Below are 27,213 nucleotides of genomic sequence, written 5' to 3'. Positions count from 1 at the left end.
AAATATGGCCTTTAAGGCTGTGCACAAATTTCAGAGGTTGAGTATATTTAGAGCTCGGCCCGCTCCCACGGGCGCTGGGAAGCTCACTCTCAGGTCTGCCGGGCGTCTGAGGCCCAGGATTCACGACCGCCCTCGCCGCCTTTTCACAGTAACCAAACAAACACATCACCCAGGTGGGATGACGTCTGAAATTGCAAATAAAACGGAAGGGCATCAACACCCCTGTCTCCTGTGCCAACACCAGCGTGTGTTGGGGGGTGGGGGGGGGGGGGAATTGTGAGAGGCTATTACATAAATATTAGCAGAAAAAAAAACTCTCTTATAGGAAAAAAATGCTAGATAGAAAAAGCATGATATTGATAGGCATGATACATACACAATGTTGGCATATTTTTGCTACAAGTGCATACTGGGCCCAACAGCCTACACATACTGTAGCTGTCATTAGCCAACTGTAAAGAGTTGGGCGGGCTTAAATTAGCCAGGCTGCCTCATAGGTTCTAGCTGCAGTTTCTCCTACTTGCCTGAGCCCCCACAGGCAGGAAGTGATACCTGATTGGTGCTAGCTCAGTTTATATTCTGCGGTTATGTTAACCACAGGAAAAAGGAAAAGGAGAAAGTGAAGATGGTATGTTTGTCCACTCAATCAGACAAGGCGACGGGATGGAGAGTATGCTCCACCCACGTGATACTTTAGACCAACTGCAGGCCGACTAGTCAAAGTTCTTTTTGTAGTAAGTATGCAGCCGCCTCAATGCGTGGCCCCTACTGTGGAAAACAGTCACTAGCTCAAGTCCATCTCTTCTGTTGCAGCGCTTCTCCTAAATGGCTGTGGGTGGGGAAGCTACAGCTTGAGAGATCTGCGCATTCTCATTCCAAATTAGAGGAAGAGAGAAAACCGTTAGAGAGGAATGAGGATCGCCGATAAAACTGCTTTCATTGGCATTCATAGGGAGTATATTTCCCTGTTCCTCCTTGCCGTCAAAAGCATCTGGCCAGCTTAATCAAGCATCGATTAGTATTCGCCCATAGACAGCACTATCAACTCTATTTATAAACGTCTTGTGACTCGCAAGTAATAAGACGATTGTTTCACTGTTGTTTCATTAGAAAGCAAAGACAGAACAAAACCTGAAATATTCTATTACTACAAAATATATCAGAAGTATCTACAGTGAGCCTACGTAATAATAAAGCCATGAAACTTATCATCTACATTTCTGGCCTCTGGTGATATTTTTTGTTCTCCATGAATTAATAGAGGAAGATAATCCAAGATAATTGGACGGAGTGTGGCACAGTGGGTAAGGAACTGCGCTCGTAACCGAAAGGTCGCAGGTTCGAATCCCGGGTAAGGACACTGCCGTTGCACCCTTGAGCAAGGTACTTAACCTGCGTTGCTTCAGTATATATCCAGCTGTATAAATGGATACAATGTAAAGTGCTATGTAAAAAGTTGTGTAAGTCGCTCTGGATAAGAGCGTCTGCTAAATGCCTATAATGTAATGTAATAATTGTCTCTTTTGTGTTTATTCCCCCACAGCTTGTTAACCCATTATTTTACCCCTCTCATTTTTTGATCTTTATCTATTAAACAGGTATAATTCATCTTCTGCTGGGATGGGCTTCTCCCAAAACAATTAGGTTGTGTGAGGAGCTTCGATTTAGAGGGATTTCTGCATTACTGTTTCCATTAAGACCACATACTGCAGTTTCGTTTGTGACTCAATACTGAGAGAGACAATTAAGATGATCAAGATGAGAAAACTTTTGTTGGAATCAAATCAAAACTTTGACTCAATAAAATGTTCCACACCTTCTAACCGCTGCCTTTCTTCCTCTATCTCACTCAACATTGGCGGTATCTGTAATAAAGTTATCCCACGTACAAGAAGGCTCAATTGTTATCATTTGTTGTAGGAGGTTCAATAGCAGCCCTCTGGCCATAATTTCTTTATCTCAGAGATTTAGCAGGTGGGCCGATGTAATATGATCCATCTCCCACACATTTTGAGGTTAGGCTTTGTTTAGAATAAACAGAAGGAAACCAAACACATGTCAATATCAACCAAGGCTCCAAATTATTGTTGAGTTGTTACTTGTTTGTAATTATGAGGTAAATACAAGACAATAGCATGGTTCTTCATGAGGTTAGTCAGCGCAGAGTAGGCCTTCAAATGTATATTTCCAGTTTCCAATGTAGAGCATACAGTATGTCCTACTAGCTCCAACTGCTAGAGCAGAAACAGGCAGAAACCTCACTTTTCAGCACATTCTGAAAAATCTATATTAGAAATTGATGAACACAATATGATTAACATGGATTTTTCTTTTTTAATTTGATTTGCCAGAAGGATGCCATTTTCTTGCAGAACCCCATAAAGCAGCAGCTAAAAAGCATGCTCTTTGGAACCATTCGCCACTGCTTTCTGTATGATTCAAGAATATTTTCTGTATTAAAATTTATTTTATTCCAGGAAGAAATTCCATCATTAAAAAAAAAATTTAAAATCAGCCTTATCCTGTTGCCACGACAACTACAGTTGGTACTTGTTTCAGAGAAGGAGTCTCTTGCTTTCAGTCAGACAGAACAGCAAACTGTCTCTTATACCTGAGCTAGGGTTTAGTCCGTAATTTCAATAATAAATGATGACATCAGTAATAAAATGCTTGCATCCGTATCCTCGTGCTTGTTTACAAAAAAAGAGCAAATAGATGTGGTTTTATTGTCAAAAAGGAAAGCTAATCCATGCATAAAACAACAGATAAATAATTGATACTATTAATTTTCCTTGCAGAAAGCATTAGTGAATGCATATCTCTATGAACTGTGTAATTATTTACACAAAAGAACTGTAATTTGAGAAGAGATTGATGGAGAGAAAAAGTGGATTTGATTGCTGTGTTCAAATATTCAATCTATGCAGCCATAGAACATTCAAACATCAAATTAACAATACTGAGGCAGTTTGTACACTTTGACAAAATTTGTTTAAGAGCCAAATCCAAAAAAAATGGTTTACTACATTTAAACAACATAATAATCTTAAAGGAAACTGTATACAATGTTTACCCAATAAGAAATCTCGAAACAAAAACCTAAATGAATGATTATAAATAATGCAGCATGATTACATTCATTTATAATCATTTTCAAAACAGTGCTATTTTTGATATGTGGAAATTGAGTTTATATTACCTTGCAGTACCCAGCACAATAGGCTACATCAAATATTTGTAAAACGAATAGTGAATTAACTTAGTACCCCAGCAGTAGACAGGCATTTTCTACAATTTTCTTCACAAAGTAACTGTATATTACAACTGTAAGACATGCACTTGTTATTTCTGTATTTTCTTTGGCATAACATCTACAGTATACGGTAGCTAATGCCAACACTTCAAAAGCTAATTATCAGCATATTTTAATACCATCGGTGACATGACCTAGATTTTTGTGATTAAACACATTTGCATGCAGCAACGCAGTGATCATAGAAAAAGATACTGCCATGCTGTTGGACCAATTCAATAAGATTAGGCCACTTTTCCCACAATGCACTTTTTTCTTTGGATAGCAACTAGTAAGACGATGCCATCTCGCCTTTCGAACTCCGTTGGATCAAATTAATTGCATGAAGACGTCTCATTTCAGACAATCCCATGGCACAGCCTTTCTTTACTGAACTTCAGTACCCAGTATGCACCACACACTAGGGTACATTCAAGAAGCTATAATACAGATGCAACTGCTTATTTCTGTATCACACGGAATAGGGAGACATGGAGACATATGAAGACAAATAATGATTATTTGAGGAGATAAGGAATACATTTGTGTTATCGTCACAACTGAACTATAAAGTATGAGTATTTTTACTGAGAAGCATAATGACCATTTCTGCTACCACTGAAGCCCAAAGTTGCAGTTTTACGACACGTTCAGATATCTGCACCAAAACGTAAAAATGCTAATTTTTCAACAAATTCCTCATCAGAGGCCTCCTACAACAAGGCTTTATGAGTAAAACCTTTTCTTTTTTTTCAATTACATCAGTGTCTGGGTCTCACAGGGTTAAAGGAGGGAAGTGGGTATTTTAGCTCCTCAGGACTGCCGTGGCTAATACATTGTAATATTCCACCTCTGCACTGGGGTCGTGAGGCTGGTGTGAAACTGGTAATTACCGCGAAGTCGTCGGAGCAGAGGTTGTCTCCTCGTGCGCCGGGCATCCTGATTTCCTCCCAGTCAGCGGGAGGGCTAATGAGGGGGCTCCGATGCCCAGAGCAGCTCTGGGGCTGACCCCCGCGCTCGCTCCGGGCGGGGCACGCGGCCCGCCCCGCGCCGACCTCGCCCCCGCCCGTCTCCGCGGCAGCGGGATTACTCATTCCCCTCATTACTGCCGAGGGGGGCGTCTTCCTGCCCGCCGCCCTGATGGGGTCACAGCCGGCGGAGAGAGATCTCCTTCCCCCGGATCCGAGCAGCGGCGACTGACTGACCTACATTTCAGAGAGCCGGCGTGCCGCGCACTACACCGCAGAGAGGCCAACTGCCATTCAGCGTGTCACCAGAAGAGCGCCTTTCACACAGCCACAGAGCACAACCACACAGCATACGCACTACACCGCAGAGAGGCCAACTGCCATCCAGCGCGTCACCAGAAGAGCACCTTTCACACAGCCACAGAGCACAACCACACAGCATACGCACTACACCACAGAGAGGCCAACTGCCATTCAGCGCGTCACCAGAAGTGTGTCTTTCACACGGCACAGCATACGCACTACACCGCAGAGAGGCCAACTGCCATTCAGCACGTCACCAGAAGAGCACCTTTCACACAGCCACAGAGCACAACCACACAGCATACGCACTACACCGCAGAGAGGCCAACTGCCATTCAGCACGTCACCAGAAGTGTGTCTTTCACACGGCACAGCATACGCACTACACCGCAGAGAGGCCAACTGCCATTCAGCGCGTCACCAGAAGGGTGTCTTTCACACAGCCACACCTCATACAGTACAGCACTGCCCCGCAGAATGCACTGCAGCACAACCAAGACAAGGACTCACATATTCACAACACTATGTTCCACAGCCATAGAATGGCTAGGGCAGATGTATATTTATATATATATATATATACCAAAAATATGACCGCTGTATGACCAAAAATATCAGCTGGATAGCCAACTGTGAGCCAGGCCTAATCGCCCAATCAGTGCCCGACCTCACTAATGCTCTTCTGGCTGAATGGAAGGAAATCCCTGCAGCAATGCTTCAACACCTAGTTTAAAGCTTTCCCAGTACAGTGGAGGTTGTTATAGCAGCAAAGGGTAGACCAACTCCATATTAATGCCCATAATTTTTGATGAGATGATGGATGTCAGGTGTCCACATACTTTTGGCCATGTAATGCATGTGGGTGTGTGTGTACATGTATAGAGAGGGAATATTTAACACACATCATTTATTTCCTCTTTATTTCTTTTACAGTTACTCGCATTTATTCGAAGTGCCTATATCATAGTCTATATTATGTTTGTTTTCCATTAACTGCACATTAATTGTGTGCAATTGAATTGCAGAAGTCCAGACCCTTTAAGCCATTGCACTAGAAAGAGATATGTAATTCACACCAACAAAGCAACATTAAATGAGAGAGAGAGAGAGAGAGAGAGATATTTGCAATAGATGAACAGTTCATTCCCTGAGGACTGAACAGATGCACTGAGAAAAGACACGCTTGAAAAGCGAGGTGGCTTTAACAGTTAATCCGTCACATTTTATTCAAATTCATTTTTTTGCCATTCTCCTCTTTATCCAAATGGGTAAATATTGTATAACATTAAATCTTTTCTGCGGGGCAGAACGACACACGACACCCACATGGCCTCTCACAGAACGCTCTGCTTTCCAGCAGCAAGCGTGTCACACACACTGAGCAGGGCCACAGGTTCTCATGGTATCACACGCCAATCACTTTTCATATTTCACAGGACTGTGTGTGCGTGTGTGTATGTGTGTGTGTGTGTGTGTGTGAGAGAGAGAGTGAGTATGTGCGTGTGTGTGTGAGTACGTGCGCGTGTGAGAGAGAATATGTGTGTGCGCGTGCGTTTCTATTATCAGAAATCCCCCAGCCCAAAATGAAAACTCAAAACTTAGCATCAGAATTATATATTTTATTTTGTATGTTTATTAATCGTCTGCTTGTCTCGGCCAGTGGAGCCTTTTCAGAATGATTTATTAACTCGGGATCCTGGCCTGTGTCTTAGATTGCAAAACGAGCGTGTTTTTCCGATCAATAGTGTCACATTCCACACCCTGTGATTCATGGGACTTTTAACCCGAGAGGGAGCGTTGTTCATCTCCACACAGCTGCCGCAGTAAACAGATACTTTGCTCGTGATTAAAGATGTGAAGTGAGCTATTTATACCGCGGGATAGCAATCTACACAAAACCTACAGGTTAATAAGGCCTTTCCTTATTATGACAGGGGCAAGTGGTTAATTGTCCATGCGGGGATTTTCATCAAGGAAGCATACGCAATTAAGCTCTAGAGTCGATGGCAGCACAAACACACACATCAATACACGGCGCAGATTGTGTTGACGATCATGACTGGAAACACAAAATCAGATGAAGAGAAACAGAAGGGATGCACTCCAAAAAGCCAAATGTAGATCTACAGCTAGATTTTGTATTTTATTTAAAATTTAATTTTATAAAATATGTTCCTCCATTTTTTTTCTGAAAAGGCCTTTTTCTGCAACTGATGGTGTATCTCACATGGCACTGACGTTCGATTTCAATAAAGATAGGAAATGCTATCGAAAAAACTAAGCAGAGGGAACATGAATAAAATAAGCGTACATAAAATGTGGAAGTACGCCTTTAAACCATCCCCTTCTGTCCCTCTGGAGTAGCTGGGCAGCTAACCTTTCCAGAGAAAAATCAGCACTGACCTCTCTCCAAATGTACAGGGTCACATTTGATTAATAACGGACCGTTCCACTTTTTGCAGGGGTGTCCATTTCCATTTTTAGTTTCCCTTTAGACCTTCCTAGAGCCTGTGGTAGAGCCTACTATTCAACATTCTGAGGGCTTTTCCTGCACATCTATAACTAGTCCCTGTCTAGCTTTACTTCCTGTTTTGGCTGAGGGGCTACCGAGTGGCTCATCCGGCTAACGCGCTAGCTTCCAGAGCACATGCGCCTGCAGTCAGCCTGCACCAGCCGCGCGTGAAGCGCAGTCCTCAGACGCAGTGACCGCACATCTCAGCGGCGAGAAGAGACCCTGCCTATCTGCACTCTCCGATGTTAACAGAGGCCGTTACAGTGTGCACACAGCCCCTTGCACACCGCTAGGCATTCCAACCTGGGGAAACGGCAGGGTTAAAAATCTCATTTAAAATACGAAAAAATAACAGGTTACGCAAGCAACCCTTTCGAATTGATGGGCAATTATTTATTCCTCTTTTTTGCACCAATGAACCTCTCGAACGGCACAGATCTCAATATGAATATGCATCATTTTATGAGTCACGCAGTAAGAAATTAATTATGCCATATCCATCCGTCTTCCTTCACAACCCATGATTCACAGTCTGAGGAAGGGGTCTGTAAAGAGGCTTTCTTATGCATATTTACAGAATTCTCACAAAGCAGAGGCTCTGGTTTATTAGCTCAGAGCTAACCCTGTGTGTACCACAGATATACTGTACAACACACAGCACCACTAAAATCAAATCACTGTCCCCTTCCACTTAGCCGCTAATTTAGTTATCGGACAGCTATGCGTTAGGAGGCTAACACAATGCGCACTCACACAATTACGTTCATGAACCAGCAATGTGTTTCAGCAATAAATTTTAAAAAATCATTGAGCAAGAGTGTTGTATACATCAATTAAGGAACTGCACAAACAGCGGCAGAGAATTGCAGTTTGATTATCTCCAGCCTGCGATCCTCGGTCTCTTTTGGTGCAGAGGGAAACACGGGCGCATCGATCCCCATTAAAACGCGAGCACGTGCAGTAATGCAGGGACGCGCGCAGGCCGCCGTGAGAGGAGAAGCCCCCAAGCCTTCGCATCGCCTGCCGTTTCCCCCCCCCCCCAGACGGTCCGCGGCCGACGGATCGGAGCGTTTGAGCGGCGCGGTCTCTCGACATCGATCAGAGCCATCGACCGGTGGCGGGGGGGGGGGGGGGGCATGCCAAGCCACTATCGACCCCCCCCTTTTTTTATTCCTCTTTTTTATTCCTTCCTCCTCTTCCATTTTTGGACAATTTATAAGCTTGTCACTGCCTTCAATAAATATATTTAGAAGTGAGGAGAGTATTGAAAAGTGTTTATTTAGTTTTTTTTGGTTTTTTTTTCCCTTTAAGGAACAAGTAAGGATCAGTGGGGATATGGATTTTGCACCTTTATCATCAGAACAACAATGGCTTCGCTGAATGAAAGCGATAATGTACAGCCACCGCTGTAAATCAAACAAAGGCGTCTAACTATAGGCAGAGCGGGTCCTACGGGAGCCCAAACCCAGTCAAACGTTCGATCAGCCAGTTATCTGGCTCTCCTCAAAGACGGACGGGGAACCGGCGCGCCCGCCCCGCCCTCAGAGGGCATCGATACGGCTGGAAAAGCCGCCGTTCGCGCACACGCCGCAAAACGCCGCTTTCCCCCCCACAAGCGACGGGTGGATTTCGGAAGAAAACGAGGCTAAGATCGCTGCCGAAAGCAGGGACTTCAAAGACAGGCTGTCTGAAACGATGAAATGGGGCTACATAATGACACAGTCTGCATCCTGCTTCATTTTCTTTCTCCTCCCTCCCCCCCCTCCTCTGTGTTCATTTCTTCCATTTCTTTCTTTTTCACTCTCCCTCTCCATTTCTACCCCCTGCCCTTCTCTCCCCGTTTCTCCTTTCCTCTTCATTCATTTCTCCCCCTCGCCCTGGTACTTGTTCTCCTCCTCCTCCTTTCTCAATCTCTTTCTCTCTCCCTCTCCTCTTCTCACCCACTTCTCTCACTTTCATTCTTTGTCTCTTCCCCTACCCCTTGTCGTTCTCCCCCTCTGCCTTTCTTGTCCCCACTTCCCACTCTCTCTAACCAGAGCTACTGCCCACATTATTCCATCCATTAACTCCCTTTTCTCTTCTGTTCCCTGTGCTACTTTGTCTGCTCCTCTCCTCCACCCTTTCTCTTTCTCCCCATTTCTTTCCCCCTCTTCCTCTCTCTATCTCTCTCTCTCTCTGGGCAGCAGCAGCAGCAGCTGTGGTAATTTACAGATCTCTGGAGCTTGAATGCAGCATTGTCAATCCACTGTGTCAAACACACAAATCTCGTGCCAGGCAATTACTGCCTGTGCTCTCCACACTGTGAAACACTTCCTCCCTTTCAGCCGCGTTTAACACCTCCCCGCGTTTGGCCGCCTTTACGGAAGACTCATCTCAGAGAGCCGGGCGCCCAGGGCAGTGAGGGTCTAATCTGCCACTACAGAGCAAAGGAGGGGCGGACCGAGGGGGCAATTTGGCAAGAGGGTAGAGTGGGGGTGGGGGGGGGGGGGGGGGGGGGGGGGGGGGGAAGAGTGTGCGGGGATGGTGGCGGCTCGGTAAAGGCGGAGGGCTGGATGATTATTTTATATCAATTGCCTACCAGGCATCTTTTCTTTCCAGAGCTTAAGTTCATACATTTTCTTGCGCATATTTCTGGAACCCATTTGCAAAGGAGCCGGGATTTATCACGCAGCGTTCTATTTCAAGGGCACTCGGGGTCATTGCCTGAAAACTCTTGACACCCGCAGGAGTACCGAGCATTTAGCAGCCATTGTGGTGAGTGTCTTCAACCCTAAGTGTGATTACATTCAAATCCATTCACCCAGGGCTCTATTTTTAAATAGGTGGTAACTCGCCTGTCTCTTTCCTAGAAGAGATAGAGACAGCATTCAGAGTTCCTACTGGACGTGCACGTTAAATAATATTGTCAATGTAAATGTAAAAAAAAAAAAAATGTCTACATGCTGACACTTCCACTTCAGGTAAAGCCATCTCTTATATAGCCCATTATAGCCCAAATCCCCAAGAGACAGAGAAAAAAAAAGAATTCATTGCATGTCACAGAGGAAGATAATGTATGGATATGAATATACATATACATACTACACATAGACAGAGAGAGAGAGGGGGGGGAAGAGAGAGAGAGAGAGGTAGAGAGATGATGAATAAGTAAATGAAACTGGTGACTCGTAGGAAAAGGCATTCTGGAGCGGGATTTGCAGGGTTGGGGCCCTGCTGGCTCGTATCTCGTGCAGGGATAAATATTAAAAGGAGGCTCCATCTCCTCTTCCTTATTGAGATTGAGTGGCCTTTTTCTGCTGTGCAGCCTCCCTTAGCTTCCCTTTAATGGTGGAATAAATATGAGTCTCTGGGAGAGCTCCAGACTGCACCCGTTCGCTTCGCTGGACTGGCTGGCTCTGCCGGGACAGATCCGGCGCACGGCATAAAGGCCCGCCTTTCAGAGAGCTCCTCCTCAGAAGCAGAACTCCCGCAGAGTGTTTAGGCAATACGTTCGCAGGGGTAACACAACAAGGCGTCGAAATGCAGACATCACACGCAGTCCCGCTCTCAGCACAAAACGAGAGCGACGAAGCACAAAGGAACCAGGAGACGGTCCCAGGCACAGCGCGTCTCAGGCACAGTGCGTCTCACGCAGCGCTCCATATCGTTCGCGGTCGCGTCTACACACCCCGTTCGGTTTAGGAAGTTTGATGCCCTATAAATACACCAATCAATGCACGCAAGCGATATCTATTAATCTGGCTTGTGAACACAGCATCCCTTTCCTGGAAGGATGGCAGAACAATCGATGTGCGTCTTTTCTGCCTCGGTCCTTTAATGCCGGCGTTCTCTCGTTCCTTCTGAAACGATGACCGAAATGAAGGCTGAGATCCAGCGCTGATCTACGGGACTCAGGCTGGCCAGGGACCTCTGTGATTGCATTCCACCGTTCTGCTCGATGTCAATGGTTCATCGGCGATGGTTCATCGACAACGGTCATCAAATCCGTAAAGGTGTTCAGTACATGAGCGAGCTGGACCCCGAAGCCTGGACATAAAGACAACGGTTCACACCTCAGCTATTTCATTAGCCGAGTATGACCGAGGGAGCACACTGAGGGGACTCAATTGCTTTGCAGAAAGGTTGACCATAATTAAAAATGATTGGGTGGGGCCACAGTTCCTCAATTTACTGCAAGCACTAGTTCTTAGTCCCAATAACATGACAGCCACCCGAAGGCTATGAGCTGTCTTATATTCTGTGCAAGCTCTCCTGTAGTACTGCGCTGCCTGTCCGCATTCTTGTATTGTGCCACTTCCTTACTGAATGTGGAAAGACAAACATTTGAAATGATTATCCAATTAAATCATGATTCACTTTTTGCATGAATGATTGGATAGCACCCTTAATTGGATATGTTTGCAAAGACTGAGTTAAGTGTTAATTCTGCTAATTGATAAATTCTCAAAGTTGTCTGAAAATGAAGAAAAAAGCTACACATTTAATTTTACTGTTAGTTTCTTATATGGAAAAGTACTGATTGAATCAAAGCCATTATTATTAATTATTATTATTATTATTACAAATTATCCCATTTTGATTGCCTTACATCAGTAGCTTCTTAAATTGTGGAGGTATTAATTTGTGTGCCTGTTGTCATCGTGGGCACCCGTGAATGACATCATCCCCTGTTACGCCTGGGTATTTCCTGAAGCACTGATGACAGCATTCTCCGTGGGAATTGAACCTGCAGCGTTACAGTTCCCGGAGCAGTCCGTCACACTGTAACCAGCCGATCTACAGGGCCGGCAGTGGAGCCGCACCCTTGAGCGAGGTACTTGACCCGAGACGCTCCAGTGAATATGAAGCTGTAAAAATGGATGTTAAGAATGTAAGCTGAGAAACACATTGCTCGGGATATGAGTGTCTGCTAAACTGCCCTAAACGTAAGAATGCTCCCGAGGAACACAGCTGAATGGTGGACAGGCTTCGGAGTGCGACTTGACACACACCCGAGCTCTGAAGCACATCACTGAGGTGGAACTAGATGGGTAGTAACACGTCTTGTCAATACCATCTCCGGTTTCAACAACCGTGCTCAGCAATCTGTGCTTTATATAACTTTACCCACAATCCCCATCCACTTCTTGCATCTTTTTTTTTTTTTTTTCTTCTCGAAGAGGTCCTGCATCACATGGCTGGCAATATCCAATTGGAAGTGCCTCTTCTGAGAACGGGCAAAAGTGTAGGTTTTTTTTTTTTTTTTTTAAATGTGTTAGTCTCCACTGATCTTAATAGCTCTACTGTATCTTCTCATGGCTGCACAAGCAGGAGCTCTTAAAGCTGCATTCACAGCTAAATAAAGCCATCTCTGAACATTAACGGCATCAATAAATTGCAAGACTGGGAACATCTACTGCACTTTCGCGCTGTACCAGTGATGAAATACCAGCAGAAATGAACACTTCACGTTACAGTAAGCCCACATTCTGTACCGCAGCCTAATTTAGAGATGCAACAGCAGCTATGCAGGCTGCGCAGTCACACGGACGCATGAGCGCAATCGCATGCACACATTAAAACACCACGCCCAACTGCAACTGACTGCAACTCCAGGGCAGGTAAGTATGGCAGCATTTGACAGTGAGCAGGGCGCGCAAAAAAAAACTAACAGGGCGTTAACCAGATTTGACAAACCAACCATGAACTGTGTCCAAACCTGTTTCTGTGGCAGGCCTTCCTGCTGTTACCTTGACAGCACTGGCAGGATGAGGACGCTGGCAAGGGAAAGGGTTAAAAGGCAGAAAATCAAACGCGGGCCCAGGAGGAACGGGGGGGGGACGGACTCCGGATTTCAAAGATAAATCTACAAAGAAAGAGCGATAATGGATTCAGGGCACGCGGCGATGCGCGCAGCCACCAGCCGGATGAGGAACACGCGTGCTCGTCTGACGCCAGGCGTGTTGACATGCGAATCTATATTATCTGTCAGAAGACCAGAGAGACGAGAGATCTCGCCCGGGATTTGTGTTGCGTGCGCCGCGTTTGTTTGTTCGTAAGCGCGCGAGACGGTTCTCACTCAGCAGGCTGGTGTGTGTACCGAGGCACCGAGAACATAGTCAATTAAGCCAATTATGTCATTCTGAAATTTTACATTGGGGTGGTCTCAGAATCACCCCCCCCCCCTCCCCCCAACCCACACACTGATCAAACCTCAACACCAGACGCTGTGACTGCTGCCAATGTCTGAATATTCAGAAGCAGGCAAAGCCACAAGGCCCCGTACAAACAGACCGAATGATAGTTATGACTTTCACTTTCAGAGCACCCTTCCTGATCTCAAAGTGCTTTACAGAGAAGGGGATAAGCCTGCCTTAGCCACCAATGGCGTGTGGCACCCACGCAAGCAAAAGTATCCGCATGCAAAACCACACCCAAACCAGATACTTCACAGACTTTCAGAACTCAAATATAAAGACACTGCTTCAACGTGACCTTGTTCTCCTCTTCAGCAGACTTAAATACCTGCATTAAAAAGCACAGGAGAAACGGTAAGGGGGGTTTAAAGATCCCTCTGAGCCATAAAAAGGCCCCAGGGGATGAATAAGGGGATTTAAACGCATACTTAAGCAAAACCAAGCCATGGTCGCCATTGACAACTGTAATCCTCAAAAACGTCGCTGGATGAAGGACATCACTGAGGCAAAGCCAGCACACACGGCAAAGCCAGCACACACAGCACAGCACAGTTCACTTTAATCAGACAAAAGGTCACAAATGCCCATCTTTAATGTGACTAAATAAAAGACCTCTGTGGTTCTAAGAAAACATTCATATGGTGCGCACCCTGTAATTCCGTCGAGTTTTCCTGCCCATTGATATAATGGTGATGAAGAAATACTGTGGGCCAAGAAACCTATTGGCTCCAACCCATCCAAATATCTAAAATACCTTATTGTACTTACACATATATGACCAATATGACCAAAAGCATCTGTCTTGGGCTGTTTTTCATAGTTTGGGTTAGGTCCCTTAGTTCCACTAGAGCCAAATCTTAATGCTATAGCATACAGTCACATTCTAGACAATTCTGTGCCTCACCAACAGTTTGGGGAAGGCCCTTTCCTGTTACAGCATGACAGTAAGGTTAGAGAAGAAACAGCTTCGTCAAGAATGGTGTGGAAGAAGTCAACTGGCCAGCAGAAAGCCCTGACCTCAACTTTTGGGATCAATTGGAAACGCAACAGTGAGCCAGGCCTAAGCACCCAATCAGTGCCTGACCTCACTAATGCTCTTCTGGCTGACTGGAAGCCAATCCCTGTAGCAACGCTTCAACATTTAGTATGAAGCCTGCCCAGAAGAGTAGAGGTTGTTACAGCAGCGAAGAGTGGACCAACTCCACATAAATGCCTATAATTTTGGATGAGATGTTGGATGTCAGGCGTCCAGATACTTTTGGCCATATAGTGTATCAGTACAATTAGGAGTTTATGTAATGTTAGCAGAAATATGGCTAAATGCATTTTTTAAATTAAATTAAATTATCCTTTTTGACTCAATGCAAAACAAATATCCCTGCAACGACAGCTCAGCATAAACATAAATTTTGTAAACCTAATTCACTCCTATAAAAGCACCAGGTTGTCTTTTAAAATGTGCAGGTAACTTAATTAACAATGATCAGATTCTGTTGCAACAGGGAAAGGAGCGAGGGGGGGAAAGTGTTTGGAAGACGCAAGGACATCTGCCGTCAGCACTCCTTGTCAGCCAGAATTAGTGGTCTGTTTCCACGCAGGAAGAGGAAGCACTTGACTTCCTGACAACAGAAAAAATATCACGCATCTGAATCTCAATCTAAGGCCAGTGGAGAGGGAGGTCAGGGAGGTGCTGGGGACACCCACATCCTCCAACATCAACCAGGCGTAATTTGCACGACAGACAGATGCTGAAGGTTCCATTCCAAAACCACGAACCTTGTGTTGCATTCTCCATCACTGCAGAACTGCTCACTGTTACCATTAAATTACAGCTCTGAAATAAAGAATAATTCCTTGTTCAGTTTACATAGAACATTTCAAATGAATGCTGCTTGGTTGGATGGTGGCCCCATCTAGTTGCATCTTCTCAAAATTCACAGGGAGGGCCAATTTTCTAACTACCATATAAAACTGACCCAATTAAAAGATTAAACCTTCACAACACATTATTCTCTTTTCTTTTACAACTTTAAAGTCCAGTATGAAAATCTCTGCTTTCAAACTTCATTCCAAATACTAATATTACTGCTAAAGACTTCAAGGCAAGTGCAATCCTGATCCAGTCTGTTTGAAATCTATAATTGAATTCCACACCGTAAAATTATGGAAAATATAGTTGGGGGAAAATAAGTTTCACGATAAGCAGTGCTTCGGAGTTGGCGAGACTGGCGTGTTGGAGATATGAACACTGACGTTTCTAGGCTCTGTAGCTATAACATGGAGGGCTTGCCCATCCAACTCAATTTCCTTTCTTGCCTTTCCCATCCAAAGCGGCTTTTTTTGGCAAGTGACGTTGGTTTCCGTTAGCGGGGAGCCTTTCTAAATAAGCACATTCAGAATTTTCTCTCCCTACTCCCCCCAAAAAAAAAGAAAAACAGGGAAAAAAACAAGCCTTTGAACTTTAAAACTAGCAGCATTATTTACCTATTGCCAATGCCTGGAGAAAATAAAAGTCAAAAAAAGAAAGCAGTTTCAGATTTAAAAGTAGGCCACAGAGAGATAAAAATTTGTGCTTTTTGTTCTCTCGCTGCTCAAAAGAAAAATAAATTACACCGCTAGACCTGCTCTCTTAAATGGCAGAGAGTTCAGAAGCTTCCTCTGTGTGACTAACAACAAAATCTGCTAAATGTAAGTTAAAAGAGCATCAGTAATCAATAAGCAAGGCACGTTTTATCATTGTTTTTATCACCAGGAAGGAGTTCCATGCTCCACGTCTCAGCGCCACTAATAGGCAGCACGGTGGCAGCGGTTAGCAGTATGCCTCACAAGAAGGAGGTTCCAGGTTGGAGTCGGCCAGCCGGACCTCCCCACGTTTGCGTGGGTTTCCTCCCACAGCCCAAAGACATGCAGGCTCCAGGGCTCAATCTCAATGTGACTTACCCTGATTAAATACATCTAATAAAAATAAAACATGAATGTTTGGGTGCCCAGTTCAGGTGACTCCCCCTTCACCATTATGATGGGGTCGAGACGGTGGGCCGACCTCTCTGACAGCAAGCATGGTCAACGTCCTGGGCTTCCACGTGGGCGACCAAAGAGCAGCAGTGAATATCGCATCACCGTCTCAATTCATAAAAATAAAAAAATTCTGAAATGTATTTCTATGATTGCCGAAGCACCAAACAGTGATTATGAATGAGGAAACTGACAATTATATTTAATTGTACGGTACATTTATGCAAAAACACACACTCCAACCTATTACCTCAACAAAGGATACCATGAATAGACAGGTTTCAGGGATACATCATATTTTTACAGCGGCTGTTATTTTCACAGCAGTGTCCCTGTGTTCTCTGATTTGAAAGAGTTTTTAACACAATGTGAACCGCCACCAGCACAGGCTCTGTGCTATTATACTACAGGCCTCTGGTTCATTCATGCTATTTAACTCAGCAGTTTGCTCTAGGTCCAGAATTCGTGTTTGACAAACGCTGCCCAGATTCTCAAGCGAGGTTTGACAGCGATCGTCACACCCGAGACTCGTGGCTGTAATTTAATTCGGGCCCCGGTTTGTTTATCCAGGCACATAAAACGAGACGACCACACTGAAGCCAACTCCATAATTGTCCTTTAAATACTCTATTGATTGACAAGGTACACTATGCTTTTATTATGAAGGCAATTTATGGCCAAGGGTATAAAAAGGACAAAGAGGTGTGCTGGGGTAAAGACCCTAAGGGGATTTTGCGCAAACACAGCCTTCGCCCAAACACATGACAGGCAACACGGATCCAGAGGAAGCAGACTGGAACAGCCCACCGCGAAGACTCAAAGCCCAGCGCTTATTTTAAATAAATAAATTAATTAATTAATTAAATGTATGAATTAGCCGGAATTAAAATCGGCGTGGCCGGTGTAAGGCAGACGTGAGCTCCTCTTCCCAATCCTCACGGATTTTCTGGGAATAATTAAAGAGATGCCATTCCCGCTCAGAACGGGAGGGAAAAAGCAATTATTGTGAAAGGAAGTGTAATTTAGAGAAAGCGCGGGTCCACCTGTAAGCCGTGCGCCGCGTTGCCCGGGGGCACTTTTAAGCTGCGCACCGCGCGTGCTGCTGCAGCGGCAGAAATTAAACACAGCGGTCCCGTGCGCGCTGACGGCATCACGGCTTATCCTCTGCAGAGCGCCTCACAACCCAGAGCGGCAACGAGAGTTTACACAACTCAGCCCGAGATGGAAAAAGAGTGCACATGTGCACACGTGCGCACAAGAGTGTAGTCCAACACGCAAGCCAAGGTTTTTTTTTTTTTTTTTTTTTAAACATTGGTAATGCCACAGGCTAGCTTTACACTCAGGATAAAAACCCGCCGCATCAGAGCAGCGACGTTAGGAAACACTCCGGCTCGCGGAGAGGAGGAGGGGACCGGGGCGACCTGCAATAACAATGCGACTAATAAGCGCGCTAACGACAATTAATTAACTGCGGCCGTTTGGCTCCGCTTCCCGGCGAGGCGCTCAGACGACGGCGACGCGGATCCGACGGCGGGCGAACCCGCCTCCCTAATGACGCCAGCCTGCGCCGAGGCACTTATGTCCTCATCGATGATCATAACGCCGGCACTAAAATAAAAAAAACATCACCCCCGGGGGAGCAGGCACAGAGCTGTCACCGACAAAGGAGCCAATTCTGAACGAGAATCGCCGAGGATGCACACTCCATGTGAATGTTCAAATGCAAGGACAATATACTTAAAACATGACTCTGAAATATGGTTAGTGTCATAGAATTACACTGTGTAGCAAACTGGGTTTTGGTTACATACAGTAAACAGCACCTATAAATCACATTACCTATTGTAGTATATAGCATTCATTGCTTTTGGACATAAACAGGTCCTTTAAACAACCCTTTCCATCTTTGTGTAATACAGTTCATTGTCTGTATATAATTCAGCATTAACTATACATTTTCATGTAATGTGAATTTTCATTTTCATTTTAAATCGTGCGATATAACTAAATAAAGTAAGGAACCCTGATGGCAGTTGGACGTGCTTATGAGCTGATCAGAGACGATGGGAGAGCCGGCGCTCAGAGGCCAGGATTCGGTGCCTCTCTGCAGTGACACTAAAGCCATTTCGGTGGGAGCAGGAGGCGGGGGACAGACGGAGCCGTGCTCAGAATTAGATCAGCGTGCTGTTTTACCGCTTTTGCCAAGTCAGCGCTCCGCTGCCCCTTCCAGCCTCCCTTCTGCTTCCCCCCGGAAAGGCAATTTTGGCAGTTACTGTATGAAAAAAAAAAAAAAAAAACGCAGTTCTGCGTTTTCTGTGCAAGACTTTATTTTACATGCAGTCAAACTGAATCAAAATCCATACGTGTCCATGGAGCGGCACAGATAGGTCTGGGGAGAGAGAAGGGCGAGACAGGCCAAAAGAGAGTGTCGCAGCCAAAACCTGTTCTCTCCCTCCCTTTAGTTCCAACAACAGCTTTCACATGTTTGCTATCAGGGGATTGGTTTACAGATTGCTAATTTGGTAACCGATTTTATTTTAGAATTTGAATGGGGGAAGCCGCGTTTGAAATTCACCGAAGACTCACAGAGCCAGGGTGTGATTTTATAGTTAACTGCCTGAGCAATAACGATTTATACATAGTTATTAAATTCCTGATGGAAGTGAGGTACTTTCAGAGCTGTGTGCAATAATAACTGGCTATGTTACTAATGTTCCACTACTGAGAAAACAATGTTTCATGCAGCTAATTCAGGAAAGCACATTAGCCTCGTTAAAATTACAACTGACTGCCATTTCTTACAAACAATAATTACCAAATCAAACAATTTCAGCTATAAACTTGAATAATGTGGATTGATGAACATTTTTTAAAATATGCATAAAACGTAAAATATTTGATTTTGCATCGATTCACTTCAACCAGTCTCTGGATATGTACACCTGCGAAACAATGATTATATCCTTTTTCTTTTTTTAACATTATACAACTTTCACACAACAGGCTACCCTAAAGCCTTGTAGTAAACAGGCTCTCCCCGTTGCATGACTGCAGTCTTTCCCAATAAAAATCCAGTAAACCGCTATCGAGGTTAATTTATGGGGCTACAAACAAAAGTGAGAGATTTTAATTAACAAAGTCTCCCTGTTGCAGTTAAATATATATGCAAGAATATTCCCCACCGACAGAAAAAGCAGCCAAGACAACAGCATGAAGAGGAGGAAACAATGGCAGAGTGGTACAATCATAGCTTCCTATGATATTTGTTACACTTGTATTTTTATCTCAAAAAAGCGTATTTGGCACAAGAAATGCAACAATTCTAGTTGTTCTGAAGGGCTAAATAACGTGAAGGGCAAGATATCATTATAAACTGCAATACCCTACTTGAATTCAGAGGAGTTATATTTTGATTGTTTTTTTTTTTTTGTGCTCATCCATTAGAGCCCCATTAAATAATGCTCAAAATGTACATCTTCCTAGCAGCTGACGATGGCAGGGATTATACAAACTTGCATGAACTAAACCTGGATGATGGCAGTGAGAGAGATTACTGAAAATTTAATAATACACCCGACCAACAGGGGGAGCAAAACCACTCAGGGTGCACATTTAACCTGTTTGCCCTTCCGTCCCCTGATTAATGAGACCCGGTGACATCGTCGCCGAGGCAAGAGAACGGGAAAAGCTTTTCTGGCGGAACACCGGCATTCTGTTCCAAAGCAGTGATATTTTTCAGGGGAGCAGCCCTAGGTGGCCCCTGACAATAACAGCAACAGCGTGGTCCAGTGACTCATGCACAGCTGCACATCGAGAAAGCACTTCTGGGCCCCATGAATCACAGCTCCTACTACGGATACGGGCCAGACTACGAACTTCTCGCGGCACAAAAAGCATCCATGTTTATCTGAAAACTCTTTCTGAAGCACAAACAATATTTACTGCACGCATCATGCTGCCAAAATTACTATTAGGCATCCTAAATGGGGTGGAGGAGACTGAGGTGCCCCTGTAAACCCCCAATTGTCATAGCAGTGACTTTTAGCTATACGATCAAATACATATAATAATAATAATAATAATAATAATAATAATAATAATAATAATAATAAATCAAATAAATCGATATTTATAGTATTTTATCATATAGCCAAGTCACTTATGACCACTACAGTTATTATTATTATTGTTGTTATTATTATGTAATTTAAAATGTTTACCACACCAAATGAAACCATATTCAGCAATCATGTTCTGTTCTCAGAATGAGATCAAGTCCCATAAGTTCCTCCCAAGAGTAATCAACCTCCACATGCACTATTCCATTCGCTTTTACAGACAAAGATGAAGTCTTGGATAAATCAATCAAAAAAACTCGAACAGTACAGATTAAAGAAAGGTCTAGCTGTAACTGCTCTGTCCATAATCAGTGACAGAGACACCCTCGCAACCATAGGGTTTCTCAGCCTACCATCGGACATTCGATAGAAGCAGCAATGTCACAGAAAGAGAAAGAGAGAGAGCACCTACCTCCAGCATAGCCATCTGGACTTCACCCCACATCCATATGATTTAAAAAATGCATTTTCACACAAATATGCATGCACTACATTTGTTTATAATGATCCAGTTTTGAAAATAGCAGTAATGTCAATGCAACTGTGGCGGTCATCTTAAACTGGCAAACATGCATGCATAGGGTAAGAGGTTTAGCAGTATGTTTTAAAAAAAACTAGCTATCAGCAAAAGCCAGTTAATTAAAAATTATTTATATACATATTCCATATATTCTATATTCTGAGGTTTCTGAAACCTTACCTGGGACGGTCTTGATCCATTTGCATGAGACACACACTGAAATTCACATGGCAGCAAAGCTATAAACTTGTCCTAAAAACGATTGATGGATTTTTTTTTGTGAGTAGGAAATAAATGTGGGAAATGGTATCAAATTTTCAAGAGCGACACAGCGTGACATCCTTACCTTGATAACAAGACGCAAGCTGATTTAGATACCAAACCATATTAAATATTAATAAATCAGGGCTATTTAGAGAGACAAGTCATTCACAGCCTTCACACAATTTGCAGAATATCAACTGAAGCAATTTATTGCAATGAAAATGGAATACTTGAATTTCACAGATAGGTCTCGTTTTGTCATATTTTAAATTGGAAACATTTGATGTCATTCTAAAAAATATGAGACCACTTATTGTAAGAGTGTTTACACCTACTCAGAATTTCCTCAGTGTCTAAATATCATTGCAGACAATTCAAGTTTTCCAAAGGCAATTCAGAAAATGACAAAAGAAAAAAAACATTGTCTTCACATAAGCTTCATTTCCATATCATTTGACTCTGCCCCCAATGCCTTTTCAAACTTTTTCAAACACCTAGTTTCCTGTGACACTGGTTACAAAGCTATCAGTGAGGCAAGCTCTGTGCCACTGTACAGCATAATTGCCACCGCCCCACCCCCACATCAGAGTCCACCCCCCTGTCCCATTTACCCAATGGGGAGAAGAGTCAAATGAAGAGGTTCTGTGGACCACTTACCACCCCCCCACCCCCCCACCCCCCCACCCCAGTGGTGCAGAGCAAGCCAGAACAGGATGAAAAACCCAATATGGAGCTCAGAAGCAGCTCTCCCTCCCCCACCCGACGCTCTGGTGACGTTAAAGAAGATAAAAGAAGAGCGGTTTACCGGTGGCTGAAGCAATGCGGGGGTGCGCGCCTGCCGTGGAAGAGACAATCCCCATTTCAAGTGTCATTTATGATTTCATGCATCGAGCAAAAAGAAAAACGTTCCCACTCCATTTTTCAAAAGTGAGAGGCTGAAGTAAAGCAGTACTTACCTCCCTCTTCTCAGAGCACAACCATTTTCAGCACACGCACACGTACGCACATCCATCAAACACACCCTGCGGCTTTATATATATTCAAAGACATACACACATATATAAGGCCACAGACACACGTCCACACACATAAGCAGCTCTCAACAGTTAACATGTGAATACTGAGGTAGATATATAAAAACGTGGAGTACCTTTACTTTTACCTATGAAATTGATGAAATGATTCCATGAAGAAAGCGTTTTCCAGACAGAAGGAAAATAAAGGAGAGGAAAAAGACATCCATAAGAGTCATGGCCAGGTGTAAAATGCAGGAACAGAACAGAAAGACGTAAAAGAGCACAGAGAAGGTGTGAAGGGTGGTGAGGAAGGATGGGCACAAAAGAGTGCGTTTGTGGCGGGGTGACATGAGTGTGTTAGGGGACTTCCTGTCCTGCCGCATGCTGGGATACATGCTAGGCCCAGATGACACAAGGATGACAGCTATTGGGGGGAGAGGGGGTGGGGGCAGTTTGGTGGGGGGGGGGGGCTAAGGCAGCCTGGTGTATGTCTGAGGGGCATTCCAGCAGCCAAAATACAGAATCCTGTTTACATTTTCTTATTCCACTTTCTAAAACAGTCATGCTTTGGCCAGAATATTTAATTTATAAAACCGAAAAAAAAACACAGATGAACAGATAAGCACATAATACATCAAATTAATGGCAGACCTCTTTTTTGCTGACCAGCCTGTTAGAAATGAACCAGTGTGTTAATGCTAGACAGTCTGGTGGAACAAATCAAATAGGTGGAGCAAGAGAAAACAAAAGAACAAAAAAAATCTTTTGGAGGATGGGAGGTAAAATCTTTCAAAACAAAACAAAACAAAAAAAAAAAAGTATAATGATCATAATAACAGGACAAGGCAGTGATCAGCAACAAAACCAACTGAGAACACCAAGCCCCAAAAGCAGCCCTATCTGAAAGCCTCGGGCCTGCGAGTTCCCAGCCGTGAGAAAGAACGTGAGGAGCGACTACTTTCAGCAGGCGGGCCGGGGTGGAGGGGTGAGGGGGGAGGAGAGGGAAACAATGGAGGCAGAGAGTGGAAAAGGAGCAGAACCCATACCTTGGTCGCCCATCATCAGGTGCGCAAGACCTTAAAAGGGAAACAAGAGCACAGTCAGCAAAGAACAAGGGATCATGGGAAGGCTGTCACACTGAGGTACAGACATCCCTTTCACTGCGGATGCCTGTAGCACTGGGGGGGGGGGGTGGGGGGGGGCTGGGGGCCAGGAGAGGAAGGAAGGAGAGTAGGGAAAGGGGTAGAAGACAGGGATCTGGGAGGTTTCCGGAAACAAGCATTTTCTCAACCGAGTGGTTGCAATGCTTCGACTTACGTTAAGAGACAAAATATCTCAGAAACGGGGGGAGGAAATCCCTTTAGGGCTCCAACATGTCCCAGTCTTACCACCTCAACCCAGCCTCCCGCCTCACCCACCCAATAGTCTGATGCCATATTTACACAGCAAAGAAAAAAAAGGGGGGAAACAAACTAAAACATGAATATTGGACTCGTAATCTTAATGAGCATGTATTTTTGGTTACGTTGTTTTTACGTTGTCACACAGATGGGCAGGGTCTGATCATTTTCCCCTCATCAAAGCTTAAAATGGGAAGAAAAAAAATAAAAATAAATAAATAAATAAAAGAAACTTTCATCCATTCAGTAAGAAATTAATTATCGGCTGTTTAATAAACATATTTCAATAACCTTAAACACCTTTCTCTATAAACAGGCTGGGGTTCATTCATGTAAAAAACATGGTATTTTAACTGTTCTTACAGCCAAAAGCCTTCTTTGAAACTAAGGGCCAACAGGACTCACTGTTTTCAACAGCTGCCACCACCACCCTTTTTTTCCATTAATTCCACAAAGCGCTGAGCCATTTCTCATGAAATAATAATATAACTGGAATCAATGAAAATACAATGTTGCATATACTTTAGCTGTCTGGGGCACAACCTGCGGTAAATAACACATTTTTAAAGCCATGGGGGTCCTTAAACACTCTGTCACCTGTGTCAACCATACTTATTACTGGAACAAAGACAACTATTGTGAAAATTGCAGTAATTTCTTGGTTTTCATCTGCATGCATTAACCTGTGGGAGAGTTCCATTAGGGCGAACTACCACACGCAAGCTTAAAATGGCAGCACAAGGCTATTTTTACACTGCTGTGCAAAGTTGCATAAGTGTGCAGCTGATAAGGAAAGGCTATGACTATTAGCACAGTATCTAGCATACCACTAAACCTTCATGATTGACTTATTATAAAATTATAGGTGAGACAAACAGACTCTTCCTCTTGTCTTTCTCTGCAACTTTTTTGGATTGTCATGATCAGGCTAACCTGCTTAAACTTAGTGGAGCATGTCAATACAATTCCCTGTGGCATTTGCTTTAAAAATAAACCAAAATTAAAATAAAAAAAGGGATCAAATCTCTCAATTTACCAGCTATTTACCACATCCTTCGACATCCCGTTTGACAACAAAGGCCATTATATCCATCAAAATGGCCTTACAGTAATACAAACTTCACTTACCGTGTTAAGAGCAGCATCAACACTTCAAGACACCAGCAAATTATAAACTTCAGTTTATTTATTTTTTTTAAATTAAGATATGAATAAAACAAGTTATACCTACCTTGAACATACTTGTCTTCTGAAAGCACGGACGGGCAAGGAGAAAGAAAGGAAGACATTTATTAAGCCGCATGCAGACTGGAACGAGCCGTTGCATGTCGTTATCATGCAAGGCATTAAACATCACATGCAAGTGCTTTTTTGTCGCCCCCTACAGGGGGGAGGAATACATTGCTGGAGGGGCAGCGATGACCATCAGCAATGACTGTCTCAAATGTTCCTCAATGTTCACCTCTGATCTCAACCTGTAACTCTAGCTCAGCCTCACTGACTAACAAGAGGCCCGATTACTCCTTTGCATTTTGTTTCATTAAAAATCCATGCTAATTACGGGCGAGTGTTCCAGTTGCACTCAAAATGCTGCATTTGAGTTTGCTGCGAAAGAGGGCACACTAAAGAGTCTCATGAACTGCAGCTGTGTCAAAAGAAAAAGTGATTCTGTTCATCGAATGGCAAAAACTACACAATGGCAATTGAAGATGGACCACAGATCTCATGCAGGAGAGAGAAAAGAGGACAGTGAGAGGGATATTGTGATGTGTGGTATGCGATGGAGGACGGTGTTCCGTCCCCAGAAATGGCATTTATGCAAACCGCCAGTGAAGCACAACGAAGCAAGGCCGACGTGACGTCAGACAATCTGCACCATCAACTCCCGCGCTGCTAAAATTAGAAGCGCAGCGGGACCGAGTCCTTTCAGTCCACCGACATTCATTTTTTATAAACACGACACATATTCTCTCGTGTGTATTATTCCTTTTCACAGTAGAATAAATGGGCCACAGGACCATCTCAAGCATATTTCATGCTTTTTTGTTGAAGCGTCAAAGTGGATTTTGAGAAAACAACACTGTGAGCTGGAGCGCCAGGACATGAACTGGCGGTGGAGAGCGAGCGGTGGCTTCCACCAGGTCGCGGTAAGACTATTGCGACGGATCGCGATGTCCTGTCGTGACAGGGCGTCTATTTGTGCATAATTAACGTCCAGCGCAATGCTGCCAAGACTGAATATGAATGGCGGAGATCAGACCGGTAGCGGTGTGGAAGGAATGTCCCCAGGACGTGTACGTGATGCCTTGGGACGGCAAGAAACCCTGATGCTTTGGTGAAAGTGATATCAATATCAACCCTCCAGTTACACAGACATGGGGGGGGGGGGGGGGGGGTGAGGATGTACACAACATGCAGATGTGAGTGAAATGGTGCAACACAAACCTTCTTAAAGAAAGAACAAAATATTGGTCAGTCAACAGTTAGCGTCATTTTATTTTAAAGGTTGTATTTTTGACATTTTGTTTTTTGAGTCAAAGCTTTTTGTCCTTTTTAACAGTATTCACATTGGCTAACACTTTACAATAAGGTCGCATGAATTGGCATTAACTAATGTAGTATTTGTTAACTAGCAACTACTGAAAAGTTAATCTATACAACTTTGTTGATGTACATCATTAATTCATGTTAACAACATTAGCGAATGCTAGTTCATATTGAGATTAAAAAACAGTTCATTTATTTGCAAATGGTTAACTAATTATATGTTTATTGTATGTAAACAATCATGTAACTAATACATTAGCTTTTACATTAACAAACAATGTTTGTTAACTACTAACTAGATTTCATGCTTAATGTATTTGTATATCATTAATTCATATTAACAACTACATTAGTTAATGTCAATTCATGTGACCTTCTTGTAAAGTGTTACTTCACATTGTACTACATAAATGTGTCCGTGTTTATCACAGAAAATCTATTAAATTGTATTCAAATAACTTTCTATATAGATGAGTAATTATAATTGTCATCACTGAAGCAGTATTAAAATACATTTCCTAAATAAAAAATTATAGCAGTAAATGATTAGCATGTTCTCCCAGACCAGTCTTTGTCTTCCTGCTGTCTGTATACATTATCACACATAGCTTGTCAGAGAGCAGATGGATAGTAGTTATTTTAAGTGGCTACATTAAAGCAGGTTTATCCATTAAAAGTGAACTGAAATTTCCCAGATAAACATTTTAACACCTTCACTGCCAATCACTTCTGCTGCCAGCTCGTTCCCCAGCAACCATACACCCCCGCCCCACCCCCCCCCCCCCCCCGCTTCCCAGCCCCACCCCCAACCTAAGAACTCCGCCCTCTCTCACCATGATGCACAGGCACCCAAATGGCCTACAAGTATGACCTGTTAGAAATACAGGGTTCCTACCTCTGGGATTTAGTTTCTGGCCCAGTTCAGATGGTGTATCGACCAAGAACTTACCAGTACTGTCAGCTTGACCTCCAAATCAGACACCATGCACCACGACCAGACAAAAACATTTTGTGAACAAAATACAATATAGGAGAAAATAATACTTAATCCATGTGTCACAAAGCAAAAATCATGTTCGTGT

The 27,213-nt window shown here is 43.7% G+C and overlaps 1 protein-coding gene across 40 annotated transcripts in view; it reads right to left on the bottom strand.

The window, feature by feature from the left end:
- LOC118217872 (neurexin-1a-like) overlaps positions 1-27,213 on the bottom strand; it is a 310,125-nt gene that overhangs the window by 258,783 nt on the left and 24,129 nt on the right. For 13 of the 40 annotated variants that reach the window (XM_035399988.1, XM_035399994.1, XM_035400000.1 and 10 more), the window contains exons 3-5: positions 24,816-24,833; positions 23,231-23,260; positions 21,974-22,003 (exon numbers count right to left, since the gene is read on the bottom strand). The exons of 5 other annotated variants lie outside the window; for them this stretch is intronic. In XM_035399988.1, coding sequence (XP_035255879.1) covers positions 21,974-22,003; positions 23,231-23,260; positions 24,816-24,833 — 78 coding nt within the window. Of the gene's footprint in view, positions 1-21,973; positions 22,004-22,318; positions 22,331-23,230; positions 23,261-24,815; positions 24,834-27,213 lie in introns of all 40 variants that reach the window. 22 more of the 40 variants (XM_035399995.1, XM_035400009.1, XM_035400013.1 and 19 more) reach the window with 8 other exon arrangements.

The sequence above is a fragment of the Anguilla anguilla genome, chromosome 18 (assembly GCF_013347855.1).
Source record: "Anguilla anguilla isolate fAngAng1 chromosome 18, fAngAng1.pri, whole genome shotgun sequence".
NCBI lineage: Eukaryota > Metazoa > Chordata > Actinopteri > Anguilliformes > Anguillidae > Anguilla > Anguilla anguilla.
This window is presented reverse-complemented; position numbering and strand designations above follow the sequence as displayed.